We start from the raw sequence: 15,345 nt of genomic DNA, 5'->3' as shown, positions 1-15,345 counted from the left end.
ACAGAGTAAAGAGTCAGGGTGTCCCCACAGACAACAGAGTAAAGAGTCAGGGTGTCCACACAGACAACAGAGTAAAGAGTCACAGTGTCCAGATAGACAACAGAGTGAAGAGTCAGGGTGTCCCCACAGACAACAGAGTAAAGAGTCACAGTGTCCAGAGAGACAACAGAGTAAAGAGTCACAGTGTCCCCACAGACAACAGAGTAAAGAGTCAGGGTGTCCCCACAGACAACAGAGTAAAGAGTCAGTGTCCAGATAGACAACAGAGTAAAGAGTCAGTGTCCCCACAGACAACAGAGTAAAGAGTCAGTGTCCAGATAGACAACAGAGTAAAGAGTCACAGTGTCCCCACAGACAACAGAGTAAAGAGTCAGGGTGTCCCCACAGACAACAGAGTGAAGAGTCAATGTCCAGACAGACAACAGAGTAAAGAGTCAGTGTCCAGATAGACAACAGAGTAAAGAGTCAATGTCCAGACAGACAACAGAGTAAAGAGTCAGTGTCCAGATAGACAACAGAGTAAAGAGTCAATGTCCAGACAGACAACAGAGTAAAGAGTCAGGGTGTCCCCACAGACAACAGAGTAAAGAGTCAGGGTGTCCCCACAGACAACAGAGTAAAGAGTCAGGGTGTCCCCACAGACAACAGAGTAAAGAGTCAGGGTGTCCCCACAGACAACAGAGTAAAGAGTCAGGGTGTCCCCACAGACAACAGAGTAAAGAGTCAGGGTGTCCCCACAGACAACAGAGTAAAGAGTCACAGTGTCCCCACAGACAACAGAGTAAAGAGTCAGGGTGTCCCCACAGACAACAGAGTAAAGAGTCACAGTGTCCCCACAGACAACATAGTAAAGAGTCAGTGTCCCCACAGACAACAGAGTAAAAAGTCACAGTGTCCAGATAGACAACAGAGTAAAGAGTCAGTGTGTCCCCACAGACAACAGAGTAAAGAGTCAGTATGTCCCCACAGACAACAGAGTGAAGAGTCAGGGTGTCCCCACAGACAACAGAGTAAAGAGTCAGGGTGTCCCCACAGACAACAGAGTAAAGAGTCATGGTGTCCCCACAGACAACAGAGTAAAGAGTCAGGGTGTCCCCACAGACAACAGAGTAAAGAGTCAGTGTGTCCCCACAGACAACAGAGTAAAGAGTCAGGGTGTCCCCACAGACAACAGAGTAAAGAGTCACAGTGTCCAGATAGACAACAGAGTAAAGAGTCACAGTGTCCCCACAGACAACAGAGTAAAGAGTCAGGGTGTCCCCACAGACAACAGAGTAAAGAGTCAGTGTGTCCCCACAGACAACAGAGTAAAGAGTCAGGGTGTCCCCACAGACAACAGAGTAAAGAGTCACAGTGTCCCCACAGACAACAGAGTAAAGAGTCACAGTGTCCAGAGAGACAACAGAGTAAAGAGTCAGGGTGTCCCTACAGACAACAGAGTAAAGAGTCACAGTGTCCAGAGAGACAACAGAGTAAAGAGTCAGGGTGTCCCTACAGACAACAGAGTAAAGAGTCACAGTGTCCAGACAGACAACAGAGTAAAGAGTCAGGGTGTCCCCACAGACAACAGAGTAAAGAGGCACAGTGTCCAGAGAGACAACAGAGTAAAGAGTCAGTGTGTCCCCACAGACAACAGAGTAAAGAGTCACAGTGTCCCCACAGACAACAGAGTAAAGAGTCAGGGTGTCCAGAGAGACAACAGAGTAAAGAGTCAGGGTGTCCCTACAGACAACAGAGTAAAGAGTCACAGTGTCCAGACAGACAACAGAGTAAAGAGTCAGGGTGTCCCCACAGACAACAGAGTAAAGAGTCAGGGTGTCCCCACAGACAACAGAGTAAAGAGTCAGGGTGTCCACACAGACAACAGAGTAAAGAGTCACAGTGTCCAGATAGACAACAGAGTGAAGAGTCAGGGTGTCCCCACAGACAACAGAGTAAAGAGTCACAGTGTCCAGAGAGACAACAGAGTAAAGAGTCACAGTGTCCCCACAGACAACAGAGTAAAGAGTCAGGGTGTCCCCACAGACAACAGAGTAAAGAGTCAGTGTCCAGATAGACAACAGAGTAAAGAGTCAGTGTCCCCACAGACAACAGAGTAAAGAGTCAGTGTCCAGATAGACAACAGAGTAAAGAGTCACAGTGTCCCCACAGACAACAGAGTAAAGAGTCAGGGTGTCCCCACAGACAACAGAGTGAAGAGTCAATGTCCAGACAGACAACAGAGTAAAGAGTCAGTGTCCAGATAGACAACAGAGTAAAGAGTCAATGTCCAGACAGACAACAGAGTAAAGAGTCAGTGTCCAGATAGAAAACAGAGTAAAGAGTCAATGTCCAGACAGACAACAGAGTAAAGAGTCAGGGTGTCCCCACAGACAACAGAGTAAAGAGTCAGGGTGTCCCCACAGACAACAGAGTAAAGAGTCACAGTGTCCCCACAGACAACAGAGTAAAGAGTCAGGGTGTCCCCACAGACAACAGAGTAAAGAGTCAGGGTGTCCCCACAGACAACAGAGTAAAGAGTCAGGGTGTCCCCACAGACAACAGAGTAAAGAGTCATGGTGTCCCCACAGACAACAGAGTAAAGAGTCAGGGTGTCCCCACAGACAACAGAGTAAAGAGTCAGGGTGTCCACACAGACAACAGAGTAAAGAGTCACAGTGTCCCCACAGACAACATAGTAAAGAGTCAGTGTCCCCACAGACAACAGAGTAAAAAGTCACAGTGTCCAGATAGACAACAGAGTAAAGAGTCAGTGTGTCCCCACAGACAACAGAGTAAAGAGTCAGTATGTCCCCACAGACAACAGAGTGAAGAGTCAGGGTGTCCCCACAGACAACAGAGTAAAGAGTCAGGGTGTCCCCACAGACAACAGAGTAAAGAGTCATGGTGTCCCCACAGACAACAGAGTAAAGAGTCAGGGTGTCCCCACAGACAACAGAGTAAAGAGTCAGTGTGTCCCCACAGACAACAGAGTAAAGAGTCAGGGTGTCCCCACAGACAACAGAGTAAAGAGTCACAGTGTCCAGATAGACAACAGAGTAAAGAGTCACAGTGTCCAGACAGACAACAGAGTAAAGAGTCAGGGTGTCCCCACAGACAACAGAGTAAAGAGTCAGGGTGTCCCCACAGACAACAGAGTAAAGAGTCATGGTGTCCAGATAGACAACAGAGTAAAGAGTCACAGTGTCCAGACAGACAACAGAGTAAAGAGTCAGGGTGTCCCCACAGACAACAGAGTAAAGAGTCATGGTGTCCAGATAGACAACAGAGTAAAGAGTCATGGTGTCCCCACAGACAACAGAGTGAAGAGTCAGTGTCCAGATAGACAACAGAGTAAAGAGTCAGTGTCCAGATAGACAACAGAGTAAAGAGTCAGTGTCCAGATAGACAACAGAGTAAAGAGTCAGTGTCCAGATAGACAACAGAGTAAAGAGTCAGTGTCCAGATAGACAACAGAGTAAAGAGTCAGTGTCCAGATAGACAACAGAGTAAAGAGTCAGTGTCCAGATAGACAACAGAGTAAAGAGTCAGTGTCCAGATAGACAACAGAGTAAAGAGTCAGTGTCCAGATAGACAACAGAGTAAAGAGTCAGGGTCCAGACAGACAACAGAGTAAAGAGTCAGTGTCCAGATAGACAACAGAGTAAAGAGTCAGTATGTCCCCACAGACAACAGAGTAAAGAGTCATGGTGTCCCCACAGACAACAGAGTAAAGAGTCAGGGTGTCCCCACAGACAACAGAGTAAAGAGTCATGGTGTCCCCACAGACAACAGAGTAAAGAGTCAGTATGTCCCCACAGACAACAGAGTAAAGAGTCATGGTGTCCCCACAGACAACAGAGTAAAGAGTCAGTATGTCCCCACAGACAACAGAGTAAAGAGTCATGGTGTCCCCACAGACAACAGAGTAAAGAGTCAGGGTGTCCCCACAGACAACAGAGTAAAGAGTCATGGTGTCCCCACAGACAACAGAGTAAAGAGTCAGGGTGTCCCCACAGACAACAGAGTAAAGAGTCATGGTGTCCCCACAGACAACAGAGTAAAGAGTCAGGGTGTCCCCACAGACAACAGAGTAAAGAGTCATGGTGTCCCCACAGACAACAGAGTAAAGAGTCAGGGTGTCCCCACAGACAACAGAGTAAAGAGTCAGGGTGTCCCCACAGACAACAGAGTAAAGAGTCAGGGTGTCCCCACAGACAACAGAGTAAAGAGTCACAGTGTCCAGATAGACAACAGAGTAAAGAGTCACAGTGTCCAGATAGACAACAGAGTGAAGAGTCAGGGTGTCCCCACAGACAACAGAGTAAAGAGTCAGGGTGTCCCCACAGACAACAGAGTAAAGAGTCACAGTGTCCAGATAGACAACAGAGTAAAGAGTCATGGTGTCCCCACAGACAACAGAGTAAAGAGTCACAGTGTCCAGATAGACAACAGAGTAAAGAGTCACAGTGTCCAGATAGACAACAGAGTGAAGAGTCAGGGTGTCCCCACAGACAACAGAGTGAAGAGTCAGGGTGTCCCCACAGACAACAGACTGTCTTGTTATAAATGTCCCAGTTGTGTCCCAAATTGCACCCAGGCCTATTCCGTTATTTAGTGCACTACTGTTGGTCAGAGACGGGTTCTTGGTTGTAGTGCACTACATGGGGAATAGGAGCCCGTACACAAGAATCACCCAGATTCAAAGCCAGAGCTGTGGCAGGAGGAACACGAGGTGACATGGAGCTCCAGGACCAGCAGGCTGAGGCCAGTGAGACACGAGACTCTACCCCAGCTGGTACAACCATGGCTGGACAGTGGTTAGCCCTAAAGAGGGTTGGTCCTGAGAGGCACTTGAAGTACCTGGGGCTGGGAGAAGGAGCATCTTCCCTCTAGCTAGGGAGCCCCAGCCTCTACTCCAACCCCAGACTCTACTCCAACCTCAGACTCTACTCCAACCCCTGCCCCAGTCTCTACTCCAACCCCAGCCTCTACTCCAACTCCAACCCCAGGCTCAGTCTCTACTCTAACCCCAGTCTCTACTCCAACCTCCCCTGTACTCCAAACCCAGTATCTACTCCAACCCCAGCCCCATCCTCTACTACAACCCCAGCCTCTACTCCAGCCCCAGTCTCTACTCCAACCCCAGGCTTTACTCCAACCCCAGCCTCTACTCCAACCCCTGCCCCATTCTCTACTCCAACCCCAGCCTCTACTCCAACCCCTGTCCCAGCCTCTACTCCAACCCCAGCCTCTACTCCAACCCCAGTCTCTACTCCAATCTCAGCCCCAGCCTCTACTCCAACACCAGGCTTTACTCCAACACCAGGCTTTACTCCAACCCCAGGCTTTACTCCAACCCCAGGCTTTACTCCATCCCCAGGCTTTACTCCAACCCCAGGCTCAACCACCCCAGTATCCCCCTATCTTGCCCCAACCCAGACCTCTGTGGATGTGTACCAGCCCTGTCCAGAGCAGGCAGGTATTGGGAGGCTTCATGGAGGGGGACGCCCATGGGTTTGTGTCCTTGGTTGGGCTGGGGGAGAGAGCTGCAACCAGGGGGGTATGGCCCCCACCTCCACACCAACTCAACCATGATAACCAATCACAAACCACCAGCTCCACATCCACCTCTTCCTCCTCCTCCTGTTCCTCACCCAGTCAGTCCTCCAGTCAACATGGCCGTCACTGCCTCCACTCGGTCACCTGTATTACTTATGGAGGGTTTCTGATAGCTTTGACCCCGTGTTGTGAATAGTCCCTGTGTTGTGAATGGTCCCTGTGTTGTGAATGGTCCCTGTGTTGTGAATGGTCCCTGTGTTGTGAATGGTCCCTGTGTTGTGAATGGTCCCTGTGTTGTGAATGGTCCCCCGTGTTGTGAATGGCCCCCCGTGTTGTGAATGGCCCCCCGTGTTGTGAATGGCCCCCCGTGTTGTGAATGGCCCCCGTGTTGTGAATGGCCCCCCGTGTTGTGAATGGCCCGTGTTGTGAATGGCCCCCCGTGTTGTGAATGGCCCCCGTGTTGTGAATGGCCCCCGTGTTGTGAATGGCCCCCTGTGTTGTGAATGGCCCCCTGTGTTGTGAATGGTCCCCTGTGTTGTGAATGGTCCCCCGTGTTGTGATTGGCCCTCTGTGTTGTGAATGGCCCCCTGTGTTGTGAATGGCCCCCGTGTTGTGAATGGCCCCTGTGTTGTGAATGGCCCCCTGTGTTGTGAATGGCCCCTGTGTTGTGAATGGTGCTTCCAACCCCACTGCCCTTCTGTCATTGTCAAGTCTTTTTCCTCAATTTTGTATCATTTTCTACCCTTTTCTTTCATAATTTCCATCTCTCCATCCATCTCTCTCTCCCTATAGGCTGTCACGCTCTTCTTCTTCATCCTGGCTCTGGTGATCATGCTCCAGACTGTGTGGGCCCACATCAAGAGCCTTGCTTTTATATAGCAGAGAACAGCAGCAGGATTCACACTACAACCCGGTTGATAATACTAAGGTACTGGTCTGGTGTAGCACGGAGGGGCGACTAGGCAGGGTATTCAGATTAGGAGGTGCTTACCTGGGATCAGTTTTGGTATTTTGGATAATAATGAATAAGATGATCTCATTATCTGGACCTGATCCTAGATCAGCACTCCTATTCTAGGACACTGTATGAATATCTACCATCACATCATGTCCCTGGGATGTTCGGGGATGTTCGGGGATGTTTGGGGATGTTTGGGGATGTTCGGGGATGTTTGGGGATGTTCGGGGATGTTTGGGGATGTTCGGGGATGTTTGGGGATGTTGGCGATGGGTATTTCTTCTGGGAAAGAAAGAAATACAATTGGTCCAGGAGTTGTATCTGCGAATATTGACTGTTTAGCATGGAACTGAGAAACGATTGACAGGCAATCCTTAACAATTACCCGCTTGGAATCATCGTTTTGTAATCTACAAACGGATGTTTTTAGTGGCTGTTTGACTTGCAATCTGAACTAGATGTTTCTACCTGCAGATGGCAATCATGGTTTGTCTTTCTAAGACGAGAGGTGTTTTTGCTGCAGCAAGGCTTGTAGTAGAGGTTGTGACCACTTGCAATGTCGATCCGATGTATTTTGATGACGTCGTCAGATTTGTTTTGTTTTCTGTTGTCTTGGTTACCATCTGACTGAGGAAACAAAAAGCAACACAAAGCAAAACAGCGGGTCTTTCAGCGAGAGAGAAGTTTCATGATACTCCCTCCACATGGTTATACATCTCTGTTACCTCCCCTCCTCTTCTAGGGTCTAACCCCTTCGGTCGGGACCACAGGAACGGGAGAGGAGGGATGGGAGCAGAGCGTTGACGCACATTTTAGCCCCCCCAACAGCACTACTAATGCTGCCACCTTGTGGCTATAGAGTGGCATGACAGGCAGTCAGTCTGGTGGGTGGCTGCTGGCGCTGGTAGGAATGTAATGGGGGACCATATTTGTGTAATGTTGTTTTGTGAGAAGAATCCCACTCAAAACCTAATCGCACAAAATAAAATAAAACATGATATAATGGTGCGTTCTGGTCTAGTATCTCTTCACAGTTGAGTTGCTGCCGCTATCTCGTAACTATGGTTCCCATGTGGTCCAAGTTCCCAACCCTCTTTTGTTATCTATGGTTCCCTTATGGTCCAGGTTATATAATGGTGCATTCTGGTCTAGTATGTCTTCACAGTTGAGTTGCTGCCGCTATCTCGTAACTATGGTTCCCATATGGTCCATGTCCCAAACCCTCTTCTATTATCTATGGTTCCCTTATGGTCCAAGTCCCCAACCCTCTTCTGTTATATATGGTTCCCATATGGTCCAAGTCCCCAACCCTCTTCTGTTATATATGGTTCCCATATGGTCCAAGTCCCCAACCCTCTTCTGTTATCTGGAAGCTTGTGGTCAGGACTGTCTTGTGCTCTCACAAAAAAAAATGTGCAATCACTTATGCTCGTCTATTGAATCATGACGCTCCTTGCTGCATAAAATTGGTTTGACGTCATGATTAACTTTCTTTGTTATCGACACTATTTATTTATTTTATGTAACCTTCATTTAACGAGGCCAAGTCCGTTAAGAACAACTTCTTATTTACAATGACGGCCCTACCAAAAGACAAAAGGCCTCCTGCGGGGACGGAGGCCTGGGATTTAAATAAATAAATAAATAAATAAATATAGGACAAAACACACATCACAACAAGAGAGACAACACTACATAAAGAGAGACAACACTATATAAAGAGAGACAACACTACACTACATAAAGAGAGACTCCACAACACTACATAAAGAGAGACAACACTACATAAAGAGAGACAACACTACATAAAGAGAGACAACACTACATAAAGAGAGACAACACAACACTACATAAAGAGAGACTCCACAACACTACATAAAGAGAGACAACACTACATAAAGAGAGACAACACAACACTACATAGAGACACCACAACACTACACAAAGAGAGACTCCACAACACTACATAAAGAGAGACAACACTACATAAAGAGAGACTCCACAACACTACATAAAGAGAGACAACACTACATAAAGAGAGACAACACAACACTACATAGAGACACCACAACACTACATAAAGAGAGACAACACAACACTACATAAAGAGAGACTCCACAACACTACATAAAGAGAGACAACACTACATAAAGAGAGACAACACTACATAAAGAGAGACAACACTACACTACATAAAGAGAGACTCCACAACACTACATAAAGAGAGACAACAATACATAAAGAGAGACAACACTACATAAAGAGAGACAACACAACACTACATAAAGAGAGACTCCACAACACTACATAAAGAGAGACAACACTACATAAAGAGAGGCAACACAACACTACATAAAGAGAGACAACACAACACTACATAAAGAGAGACCTAACAACAACATAGCAAGGCAGTAACATATGACAACACAGCATGGTAGCAACACAGCATGGTAGCAACAAAACATGGTACAAACATTATTGGGCACAGACAACAGCACAAAGGGCAAGAAGGAAGAGACAACAATGCATCACACAGAGCAGCCACAACTGTCAGTAAGTGTCCATGATTGAGTCTTGGAATGAAGAGATTGAGATAAAACTGTCCCTTTTTGAGTGTTTTTTTGCAGCTCGTTTCTGTCGCTAGCTACAGCGAACTGAAAAGTATAGCGACTAAGAGATGCGTGTGCTTTGGGGACCTTTAACAGAATGTGACTGGCAGAACAGGTGTTGTATGTGGATGATGAGGGCTACAGTAGATATCTCAGATAGGGGGGGAGTGAGGCCTAAGAGGGTTTTATAAATAAACATCAACCAGTTGGTCTTGTGACGGGGATAAAGAGATGACCAGTTTACAGAGGAGTATAGAGTGCAGTGATGTGTCCTATAAGGAGCTTTGGTGGCAAATCTAATGGCCGAATGGTAAAGAATATCAAGCCGCTCGAGAGCACCCATACCTGCCGATCTATAAATTACGTCTCCATAATCTAGCCTGGGTAGGAGGGTCATCTGAATCAGGGTTAGTTTGGCAGCTGGGGTGAAAGAGGAGCGATTTACGATAGAGGAAACCAAGTCTAGATTTAACTTAGCCTGCAGCTTTGATATGTGCTGAGAGAAGGACAGTGTACCGTCTAGCCATACTCCCAAGTACTTGTATGAGGTGACTACCTCAAGCTCTAAACCCTCAGAGGTAGTAATCACACCTGTGGGGGGAGGGGCATTGTTCTTACCAAACCACATTACCTTTGTTTTTGGAGGTGTTCAGAACAAGGTTGAGGGTCAAGAGAAAGCTTGTGGACACTAAGAAAGCTTTGTTGTAGAGCATTTAATACAAAATCCGGGGAAAGGCCAGCTGAGCATGAGACTGTATCGTCTGCATATACATGGAGGAGAGAGCTTCCTACTGCCTGAGCTATGTTGTTGATGTAAATTGAGAAGAGCGTGGGGCCTAGGATCGAGCCTTGGGGTTGCTCCCTTGGTGACAGGCAGTGGCTGAGACAACAGATTTTCTGACTTTATTCACTGCACTCTTTGAGAGAGGTAGTTTGCAAACCAGACCAAAGACCTCTCAGAGAAACCAATACTCCTTAGCCGGCCCACAAGAATGGAATGGTCTACCGTATCAAAAGCTTCGGCCAAGTCAATAAAAATAGCTGCACAATATTGCTTAGAATCAAGGGAAATTGTGACATCATTGAGGACCTTTAAGGTTGCAGTGACACATCCATAACCTGAGTGGAAACCAGATTGCATACCAGAGAGAATACCATAGACATCAAGAAAGCCAGTCAGTTGATTATTGACAAGTTTTTCCAAAAAAACTTGAACGATTACATGTAAGCATCTCTCTGTGTCTCCATATAATGCATTCTTGGTGTGCTCTCTTGAATAGCCTACGTGACCTTATCAGTAGCTTATTGGCCTAAACAGATGAGGCTTCCTTATTTGTAGTACCTTGCATTTGAAGGCATCTGTCCATCTCCTTTCTCTGTCCAGATTGAGCCTTGGTCAGAGAACCCCATACCACAGGCAGGTGGTCCCTCCTCCCACTCCTCCCCCTCCTCGCCTTCCTCCAATGAGACCCCTCGTCTCAGCTTCTCTTCCTCCTGGCTCAACACTCTCTCTAAGAAGAAGAAATGAAGAAGAGATTGTCTGTTCCACCGAGGGTCTGTCTGAATCATCATGGCTGCCGAGAGTCTGTCTGAACCATCGTGGCTACAGAGGGCCTGTTTGATCCATCATGACTGCCGAGGGCCTGTCTGAACCATCATGGTTACAGAGGGCCTGTCTGAACCATCATGGTTACAGAGGGCCTGTCTGAACCATCATGGCTACTGAGGGGACAGGCCAGACAGGACAAGGCCAAGATGGTTGAAATGTCAATGATGTCAAATTCTTCTTATTAAATTATTTTTAACGTCAAGAGCCGAGAGCTGAACGTGTTTTCCCAGGCACACAGAGAAAAGCATTCTCAATATTCACCGACCATTTTGCAGGTCTTAAATCTGGTACGTACTGTAAGTTATTGTGCTCATGTACAGTATGTGTTGGGGTAGATCTGATTAAATATCTCTTCATTGATTGTTATTATCATGTGATGCATGAAGGGTCTATCCAGTGTGTGTGTTATCTGTTGGGAAATTGTCTTTAGCACATCTAGTTTTGTTGTTCTGGCGTTGCATCGATGCATGATAAATTGTCATTTTCACTCTACTTGTTAATCTCTGTATACAGAAATGATTCACATGACTTTTTCCACATTTCGTTGTGCTACAGCTTGAATTTTAAATGGATTAATTTGCTTCTTTTTGGGGGGGGGGGGGGGTCACTGTCCTACACACAATACCACATAATGTCAAAGTGGAATTGTGTTTCTAGACATTTTTACAAATGAATTAAAAATGAAAAGTTGAAATGTCTTAAGTGGATAAGTATTCAACCCCTTTTGTTATGGCAAGCCTAAATTCAAGAGTACAAGTTCTGGAGAACACGTTCGCTTAACAAGTCACATAATAAGTTGCATGGAAAGTTGCATTGCACTGTGTGCAACAATAGTGTTTAATGTGATTTTTTTAATGACTATCTCGTCTCTGTACCCCCACACATACAAATATCTGTAAGGTCCCTCAGTCGAACAGTGAATTTCAAAACACAGATTCAACCACAAAGACCAGGGAGGTTTTCCAATGCCTGGCAAAGCAGAACACTTATTGGTAGATGGGTACAAAATAAAATAAAAAGTGGACATTGAATATTCCTTTGAGTGTAATTAAGTTATTAATTATACTTTAGAGGGTGTATCAATACACCCAGCCACTACAAAGATACTCAGTTGCCAGAGAGGAAGGAAACCACTCAGGGATTTCACCATGAGGCCAATGGTGACAATAAACCGTTAGAGTGTAATGGCTGTGACAGGAGAAAACTGAGAATGGATCAACAACATTGTAGTTACTCCACAATACTAACCAAATTAACAGAGTGAAAAGGTCAGTCAAAATATTCCAAAACATACATCCTGTTTGAAACAAGGCACTAAAGTAACACTGTAAAAATTGTGACAAAGCAATTCACTTTTTGTCCTGAATACCACGCGTTATGAGTACCACTCTCCATATTTTCAAGCATATTGGTTGCTGCATTATGTTATGGGTATGCTTGTAATTGTTGAGGACTGGCCTCTGATTACAATGAAGATCAAGACGTTCTGGGCCAGTTGCAGCTTAACTAGGTCTTTCCTTGCAGCCCACGACTGGACAATAATCAAGATGAGATAAAACTAGAGCCTGCAGAACTTGCTTTTTGGAGTGTGGTGTCAAAAAATCAGAGCATCTCTTTATTACAGATATACCTCTCCCCATCTTTACAACCATTGAATCTATATTTGTTTGACCATGACAGCTTACAATCTAAGGTAACGGCAAGTAATTTTAGTCTCAACTTGTTCAACAGCCACACCATTCACTACCAGATTCTGCTGAAGTCTAAAACCACCCATTCCGAAAACAAACTGCAAGTCTTTGTTAAGAGTTTCAGTGACTTCATTAGCTGTGGTTACTGAGGTGTATATGATTGAATCATCAGCATGCATGGACACACATACTTTGTTAAATGCCAGTGGCAGGTCATTGGTGAAAAGAGTAGAGGGCCTTGAGAGCTGCCCTGCGGTACACCACTCTCTACATGTTTGACATTAGAAAAGAGTAGAGGGCCTAGAGAGCTGCCCTGCGGTACACCACTCTCTTTACATGTTTGACATTAGAGAAGCTTCCATTAAAGAAAACCCTCCGTGTTCTATTAGATAGATAGCTCAGAATCCACATTATGGCGGAGGTTGAAAAGCCATAACATACGTTTTTTCAACAACAAGTCATGGTCAATAATATCAAAGGATGCACTGAAATGTAACAGTACAGCTCCCACAAAGTTCTTATCAATTTATTTCAACCAATCATCAGTCATATGTGTTAGCGCAGTGCATGTTGAGTGCCCTTCTCTATCAGCAAGCTGAAAATCTGTTGTTAATTTGTTTACAGAGGAATAGCAGTGCATTTGTTTTCCAACAGTTTGCGAAGAGCTTTACCACTCTTGGGTAGTGTAATTACTTTGGCTTCCCTCCAGGCCTGAGGACAAAAACTTTCCTCAGGTTCAGATTAAAAAATATGACAGATAGGAGTGGCTACAGAGTCAGCTACCAACCTCAGTAGCTTTCAATCTAAATTGTCAATGCGGTTTGCCATTATTGATCGATAACAATTTTTCCACTTCTCCCACACTAAATTAAATCTACTTGAAAATCTATGGCAAGACCTGAATACTATCAATGATCAAGAACCAATTTGACAGAGCTTGAAGAATTTTGAAAAGAATAATGGGAAAATGTTGCAAAATCCAGATGTAGAAAGCTCTTAGAGACTTACCCAGAAAGACTCACAGCTGTAATCACTCTTAGAGATTTACCCAGAAAGACTCACAGCTGTAATCGCTGCCAAAGTCGCTTCTGCAAAGTATTGACTCATTGACTCAGGGTTGTGAATACTTACATTCGGAGAGTATTCAGACCCCTTCACTTTTTCCACATTTTGTTATATTACAGCTTTATTCTAAAATGGATTGAATACTTTTTCCCTGCTCAATCTACACACAATACCCCATAATGACATCACAATACCCCATAATGACATCACAATACCCCATAATGACATCACAATACCCCATAATGACGTCACAATACCCCATATGACATCACAATACCCCATAATGACATCACAATACCCCATAATGACAAAGTGAAAACAGGTTTTTAGAAATGTTTGCACATTTATTAACAATAAAAATCAGAAATAACTTATTCACATAAGTATTCAGACCCTTTACTATGAGACTCGAAATTGAGGTGTATTCAGGTGCATCCTGTTTCCATTGATCATCCTTGAGATGTTTCTACAACTTGATTGGAGTCCACCTGTGGTAAATTCAATCGATTGGACATGATTTGGAAAGGCACACACCTGTCTATATAAGGTCCCACAGTTGGCAGTACATGTCAGAGCAAAAACCAAGCCATGAGGTCGAAGGAATTGTCCGTAGAGCTCCGAGACAGGATTGTGTCGAGGCACAGATCTGGGGAAGGGTACCAAAACATTTCTCCAGCATTGAAGGTCCCCAAGATCCCAGTGGCCTCCATCATTCTTAAATGGAAGAAGTTTGGAACCACCAAGACTCATCCTAGAGCTGGCCGCCCAGCCAAACTGAGCAATCGGGGGAGAAGGGCCTTGGTCAGGGAGGTGACCAAGAACCTGATGGTCACTCTGACAGAGCTTTAGAGTTCCTCTGTGGAGCTAGAAGGACAACCATCTCTGCAGCACTCCACCAAGCAGACCTTTATGGTAGAATGGCCAGACGGAAGCCACTCCTCAGTAAAAGGCACATGACAGCCTGCTTGGAGTTTGCCAAAAGGCACCTAAAGGACTCTCAGACCATGAGAAACAAGATTCTCTGGTTTGATGAAACCAAGATTGAACTCTTTTGCTTGAATGTTAAGTGTCACATCTGGAGGAAACCTGACACCATCCCTACGGTGAAGCATGGTGGTGGCAGCATCATGCTGTGGGGATGTTTTTCAGCGGCAGGGACTGGGAGACTAGTCAGGATCAAGGGAAAGATGAACGGAGCAAAGTACAGAGAGATCCTTGATGAAATCCTGAGTGCTCAGGAGCAGGTTCTCAGACTGGGGAGAAGGTTCACCTTCCAACAGGACAATGACCCTAAGCACAGCCAAGACAACGAAGGAGTGGCTTTGTGATATGTCTCTGAATGTCTTTGAGTGGCCCAGCTAGAGCCTGGACTTGAACCCGATCAACCAACTCTGGAGAGACCTGAAAATAGCTGTGCAGTAACACTCCCTGTCCAACCTGACAGAGCTTGAGAGGATCTGCAGAGAAGAATGGGAGAAACTCCCCAAATACAGGTCTGTCAAGCTTGTATTGTCATACCCTAAAAAACTCAATGCTGTAATCGCTGCCAAAGTGCTTCAATAAAGTACTGAGTAAAGGGTCTGAATACTTATGTAAATGTGATATTCCTGTATTAAAAATAAATAAATTGGGGTGTTGAGGGTTTAAAAACAATTTCATCAGTTTTAGAATAAGTTTGTAATGTAACAAAATGTGGAAAAAGTCAAGGGGTCTGAATACTTTCCGAAGGCACTGTTTATATATATATAAACATTCATACTCTGGACTCTGAAATTTCTGGTCCTAATATTTATATATTTCTTAATTCCATTGTTTTACTTTTAGAGTTGTGTGTATTGTTGTAAATTGTTAGATATTACTGCACTGTTGGCG

The 15,345-nt window shown here is 45.3% G+C and overlaps 1 protein-coding gene across 3 annotated transcripts in view; it reads left to right on the top strand.

Moving 5' to 3' along the window:
- LOC139416954 (tripartite motif containing 101) overlaps nucleotides 1–15,246 on the top strand; it is a 41,835-nt gene extending 26,589 nt beyond the window's left edge. For 2 of the 3 annotated variants that reach the window (XM_071166166.1, XM_071166165.1), the window contains exons 10-11: nucleotides 6,334–6,469; nucleotides 10,493–11,753. In XM_071166166.1, coding sequence (XP_071022267.1) covers nucleotides 6,334–6,420 — 87 coding nt within the window. In that variant the 3' untranslated portion in view covers nucleotides 6,421–6,469; nucleotides 10,493–11,753. Of the gene's footprint in view, nucleotides 1–6,333; nucleotides 6,470–10,492 lie in introns of all 3 variants that reach the window. The other variant, XM_071166164.1, reaches the window with a different exon arrangement.
- Nucleotides 15,247–15,345: the final 99 nt, after the last annotated feature.

This window comes from Oncorhynchus clarkii, chromosome 9, assembly GCF_045791955.1.
Source record: "Oncorhynchus clarkii lewisi isolate Uvic-CL-2024 chromosome 9, UVic_Ocla_1.0, whole genome shotgun sequence".
Taxonomy (NCBI): domain Eukaryota; kingdom Metazoa; phylum Chordata; class Actinopteri; order Salmoniformes; family Salmonidae; genus Oncorhynchus; species Oncorhynchus clarkii.
This window is presented reverse-complemented; position numbering and strand designations above follow the sequence as displayed.